The 5,421-nt window shown below is 52.5% G+C and overlaps 1 protein-coding gene across 1 annotated transcript in view; it reads right to left on the bottom strand.

The window, feature by feature from the left end:
- The window catches only part of LOC113806143 (uncharacterized), a 5,649-nt gene extending 708 nt beyond the window's left edge, over positions 1 to 4,941 (bottom strand). The window contains exons 1-2 of the mRNA XM_070120547.1: positions 1,635 to 4,941; positions 1 to 678 (exon numbers count right to left, since the gene is read on the bottom strand). The exon at positions 1 to 678 is cut by the window's left edge and continues 708 nt beyond it. Coding sequence (XP_069976648.1) covers positions 322 to 678; positions 1,635 to 4,796 — 3,519 coding nt within the window. The 5' untranslated portion in view covers positions 4,797 to 4,941 and the 3' untranslated portion in view covers positions 1 to 321. The remainder of the gene's footprint in view (positions 679 to 1,634) is intronic.
- Between the last annotated feature and the right edge of the window lie 480 nt (positions 4,942 to 5,421).

Below are 5,421 nucleotides of genomic sequence, written 5' to 3' on the forward strand. Positions count from 1 at the left end.
CTTCTCCTTTCTCTCACTTTTCTCTTCTCCTCTTACTTTTCTTTTTCTTCTTTCTCCTCTCTCTCTCTCCCTTTTCTCTTCTCTTCTCTTCTCCCCTCTCTCTCTCTCTCACACTTTTCTCTTTTCTTCTCTTCTCCTCTCTCTCTCTCTCACTTTTCTCTTCTCTTCTTTTGTCCTCAAAATCTCAAATCTTCTCTTTCTCTATTCTCTCTCTTTTATCCTCTCTCTTTCTCTGCTTCTTTATACTATTTCCTTTCCCCCCAATTCTCCATTTTTCCCCTCTTCTCCCTTTCTTCTTTTACTCCCTCTTCCTCCTTTCTCTCAAACCTCCGCCTCGTCCTCCGAGCTGGCCGAGGGCGACGAGGAGGTGGACGAGGAGGAAGCAGCTGCATCGGATGAGGACGAGGACGAGGACGAGGACGACGAAGAACAGCAGAGCCTCGTCCCTCCTTTGCTCACGAGGCGATCGGGGAGGAGGATATCCTCGTCCTCCTCGTCCGACATCTCATACCACGGCCTCTCCTCTCTCTTTGCTCTGTCGCCTCGCTCGCCTCGCTCCCGCTCCCTCTCACTGTGGCTCTTGTCTCTCTCGGCGCGCTCTCCCCTCTCCCGGTCTCCCCTCTCACACGTAGAGGTCGAAGGCGGGGAGTGGATTCCGCGCACGGCTGCCTCCGTCATCTGAATGGGATGAACAATCTTATCATCATCATTTGTATAAAATTTGTATTTGTATAAAAATAAAATATAAAATCATTATCATCATTTGTATAAAAGTATGAATGAGAATGAAAATCTCTACAATACAAGAGATGCATTTGACTGGTTTTGAATATATCTTCGTCGGAAATACATGTATTTCTGACGAAGATATACTCAAAACCGGTCAAATACATCTCTTGTATTGTGGAGATTTTCATTCTCATTCATACCTTTCTACATTTGTCAACATGAATACGGTTCATTTTCATCATTGTCAACATTATCATTTCCATTACTTTATTACTTTATTTATTATTCCGCAAAGGGAGTCAACTAAAAAGACCTTACGACCTCAAGTGATTTCACCTTTCATTGAGTTTGCGGGAAAAACGCTTCTTACGAATGCTATCAATAGTGATGCTGTTATTTTTATCATAAACAACATAATTATTATAGTATTTTTATATCGGAAACAAAACTGCATTACTAAAACCAATATCAAATGGCACAAAATATTATCGAAAATCAAGGTAAGACATTCTCTCTCTCTCTCCCTCCCTCTATCTCTCTTTCTCTTTCTCCACCTCTTCAGGTAGTTCTCATCACTGGCTCATTGGTGATGGAGGATTTGTGGAGCCATCTATGTGTAAAAGATATTACTAAAACAAACACTCGATGGACAGGGCATGGACACACATGGTATCCCTGGCAGAATGTAGTTAAGATTATTGCTATCAATATCATCATTTTCTCTCTCTCTCTCTCTTGTCTTTCTTTATTCTCTCTCTCTCTCTCTCTCCCTGTCTCCCTCCTTCACCCTTACCCTCTCCCTCGTCTGCCACTCACCTCGTTCTCTCTCTATCTCTCTCTCTTCTCTCTCTCTTTCCCCCCCTCACTCTCTCTCTCTCTCTCTCTCTCTCTTTCCCCCCACTCACCTTGGCACCTGAAGCCGTGAGCCCTTCCTCTGAGCCCTTCCTCAGGGCTGCAACACCCTTCTGCTCGCATGAAATGTCAATGATGTTTGCCGTCTTGACACTGAGTTGTTTCCTGAGGGAAGGCAGGAGCGTGAGGGAGTAGTCGAAGGAGGAGGAGGATGCTGCAGAGGAGCCTTCCTTGCTGCTGGCCCCTCCAACGCTACCCTTGCCGACACTTAGCTGCCGTGCCGACTCGCTCTTGCTGACGTCGGAGGCGTGCGAGGGGGGTGAGAGGGCAGACTCGGTCTTGCTGACCTCACTAGGCGCCGGGGACATCCGTCCACCTGCTCCAAGGGGGCTGCAGTCTGCCGTTGGGAGAAGGTCCTGAGTTAGCGTCAGGCCCACAGGAGGTCCTGATGCAGCTACTGGCGCTACATTCCCTCCGCCTGCTCCTGCTCCTCCCCCTGCTGCTCCTCCTCCTCCAGCTCCAATGTCCCTGCTCATGCCAGCCTTGTGGAGACTAAACTCACTCTTGAAGGAGGATGAGGGGAAGCCCGAGGATGAGGAAGAGGAAGAGGAGGAGGACGTATATGAGAAGTCGGGTCTCGAGTCCCACTTAGACGACCTGGAGGAATGTCGGCCGACGAGCATGGCTTCATCGCTCCCTTCACCTTCAAGAAGTGCCTCTCCTCCTCCCTTGAGGACTGCTCCTTCAGGCACAGGAGGCAAGGGGAAGTCCTCGAGGACCTCGAGAAGCACCCCTCCCCCCCCGCCTTCGGGCCCCGGAGTACAATCCTCAGCCGTCCGCCGCGAGGGGGGGGGAGGTGGATGGGAGGGGGAGGAGGATGCAGCAGTGGAGGTGGGGATGCCCTTGAGGGTCTTGGGACTAAGGCTGATATCAGGGGCCCCTTGACCTCGAGCTCTGAGCTTTGAGGGGGCTTCAAGAAAGTCGGAGGGTGGGGGAGGAGGTGCAGAGGGTGAGGAGGAAGAGGAGGAAGAAGACGACGACGATGAGGGAGAGGAGGCATGGGGGGAGGCAACGGGGAGGGCAGAGGGGGTGGATTCAGCAGTGGACAGGGGACCTGCTGCACAGGAGACAGGGGGCGGGGAGGAATAGGAGAAGGAAGAAGAGGAAGATGATGAGGAGGACGGCAACAGTGGTGCTATCTTGGATGAGGCAGAAGGCCTTCCGACAGACGATTCCTCCGAGGAATTGGAGTCTGAAGTCGTGGCTGACGCATCAACTCCTGAATAGAATCCTCCTCCTCTTCTATGTCCTCTTTGGGATCCCGTTCCACCCGCAACACCTCCCAGAAGGACTCCCATGCCCGTTCTCATCCCACGTCTTGCTCCTCCTCCTCCTTCTGGTCGCTCTTCCTCCTCCTCCTCCTCTTCTGCCTCCTGCTGCTCCTCCTGGTGGCCCTCTTCCTCCTCTTGCTCCTCGCGCTCCTCCCTAAACTTCCCGTATGTCTCTTCAAAGTCCCTCGTGGTCAGCTCTGGCGTCTGCTTTGGGCCGCTTGCTCCCTGCTTGATGCTGCTGGGTTCTGCTGCCTTGCTGGGGGTGCTCGTGCCCTGCTTGGCCTTGTTCTTCCTGGATGGCCAAGGCGGTCGCAGTGAGAACTTGTGCAGGAACCCTCTACGCTTTAAGGACGAAGAGGATGAGGAGGCAGTGGTGGCTGTGGTGGAAGCCGTGGTGGAAGAGGTGGTAGAGGTCGGGAAGGTGGTGGAAGCCGTGGTGGCAGGAGGAAGGGGAAGGGGGAGAGGGGGCGTGTCAGCGGCTGAGGAATGGGAGGAGGAGGAAGGCGATGAGGAAGCAGCAGAAGCAGCAACGACGACGGAAGAGGCAGAGACATTGGGGCAAGAGGAGGAGAAAGACGGCGGATGAGGATGAGGGAGGTTGTGCTGGGAATTCTGTTGGAGGAGGAAGTCTCTCCGCTGCGTGGTATTGCGAGAGACACTGCGCGCAGCGGAGATAGGAATTCCGAGTGCCTCAGAGATTAAAAAGTGTTTGCCATCAACAGCAGACGAAGGGAGAGGAGGAGGATGTGAGGAGGAGGAAGAGGAGGATGAGGAGGAAGAAGGGGCAGCAGCACCTCGAGGGGGGGGCATTGGAGGTGGATGGGAATGCCGCGGTGCAGGAGCAGTGGGATGAGGAGGACCAGCAGATGCAGCAGCAGGACGAGGCGCCTGCAAAGAGGAGGACGGTGATGCAGGAGGAGGAGGAAGGGCTGGGGCACCTCCCCCACCTAAGTCCGCTTCCTTTGCTTCCCCTTCTCTAGATGATGACGATGTGGGACTTGTGACAGGGGCCTGGCAGGAGGACGAGGGAGCTACAGCCACCCCACAACCTCCTCTTTCCCCTCGACCCCCTCCAGGGTCATCCTCCCCAATACCTACTGGGGGGTCATCCTCGGCGCTCTCATCGCTTGAGGGCTCGATCACCTCCAGCACCGAGCACGAGCCACTCTCAGAGGTTAGGGCGAGCTCCCTCAGCCGCGCACTCACCTCCTCCTTGGCCGGGAGGCGCTCGCTGGCTGATGAGAAGCTGTTGGAGGGGAAAGTGTTGGAGAAACTGGTGTTACTGGGAAATGTGGCATTGAGGGAGAAGGGGACGGTGCTCGAGAAGGACGCACTGTTGGGAAAGGTGTTGGAGAAGGCGTCGCTGATGAGGCCCAGGCCAGGCGAGAGGGAAGCGTCTGCCCAGTACGGACGGCTGCCAGGGGATTCCTCTCTCGGTCGTCCTCCTTTCCTTTCCTCTCCTTCTCTCGGTCTCCCCTCTTCTCCCGTTCCAACTCCTCTCTCTCCCTTTCTCTCTTCTACTCTTCTCCTCCCATCCTCTTCTCTCCTCCCTCCTGCTCCTCCCTTCTCTCTCACTCCTTTCCCAAGGGGTCTCCTACGCGAAGGAGGGAGGAGGGGGGGGACGCGAAAGACCCCTCCCCCCGGCGTGCCCTCTCCCCCCACTCCCTCCTCACCTCCCTTCCTCAGTGGGGTCGACGTGGAGATGAAATGGCGACGGAACTTCCCCTCATCTTCCTCCCTTTCCCTGTTATTGAATTCCTGCTCCCTTTCCTCCTTCTCCTCCTCCTCCTCCTCCTTCTCCCCCTCCTCCTCCTCCTCCACCACCACCACTTCCTCCTCCTCCTCCTCCTTCCTTTTCTTCCTCCTCCTCCTCCTCCTCCTCATCTTCCTCTCCTCTGCCCTCCATCTCCTCCTCTCCCTCTTCCATCATTATCTCCTCTTCCTCTTCCTCTTCCTCTTCTATCTCGTCTTCGCTGAAGGGAAAGAGGGAGGCGATGGACTCTGTGGAAGACCCCAGGGCTGTTACGGGGGGCTCACCTCCGCCGCCTCCCCCCTGAGCACGAACCGAACACAACTTCGCTCTGTGGAGAAAAAGGGTAATAAATAATGAGGAATTAACAAATAAATGAATGATTGAATGGTAAAAGAAAAGAAAAATAGAGAAGAGGTGACAGAGGGAGGGAGGGAGACAGAGGAATAAGAGAGAAAGCGAGAGAGAAAGAGAGAAAAAAAAAAAAAAAAAAAAAAAAAAAAAAAAAAAAAAAAAAAAAAAAAAAAAAAAAAGAAAAAAAAAAAAAAAAATAAAGAAATATAGAAAAAAAAAAAAAAAAAAAAAAGAGAGAGGGAGAAAAAAAGAGAGAAAGAAAAAAAAAGGAGAGAGAAAAAGAAAAGAAAAGAGAGAAAGAAGAGAGAGAAAGAAAAAGGGGGAAAAAAAGAGAGAGAGAGAGGAGAGAAAAGGGAAAAAAAAGAAAAAAAGAGGGAAAAAAAAGAGAGAAAAAAAGAAAAAAGA

The sequence above is a fragment of the Penaeus vannamei genome, unplaced genomic scaffold, assembly GCF_042767895.1.
Source record: "Penaeus vannamei isolate JL-2024 unplaced genomic scaffold, ASM4276789v1 unanchor5386, whole genome shotgun sequence".
Lineage (NCBI taxonomy): Eukaryota > Metazoa > Arthropoda > Malacostraca > Decapoda > Penaeidae > Penaeus > Penaeus vannamei.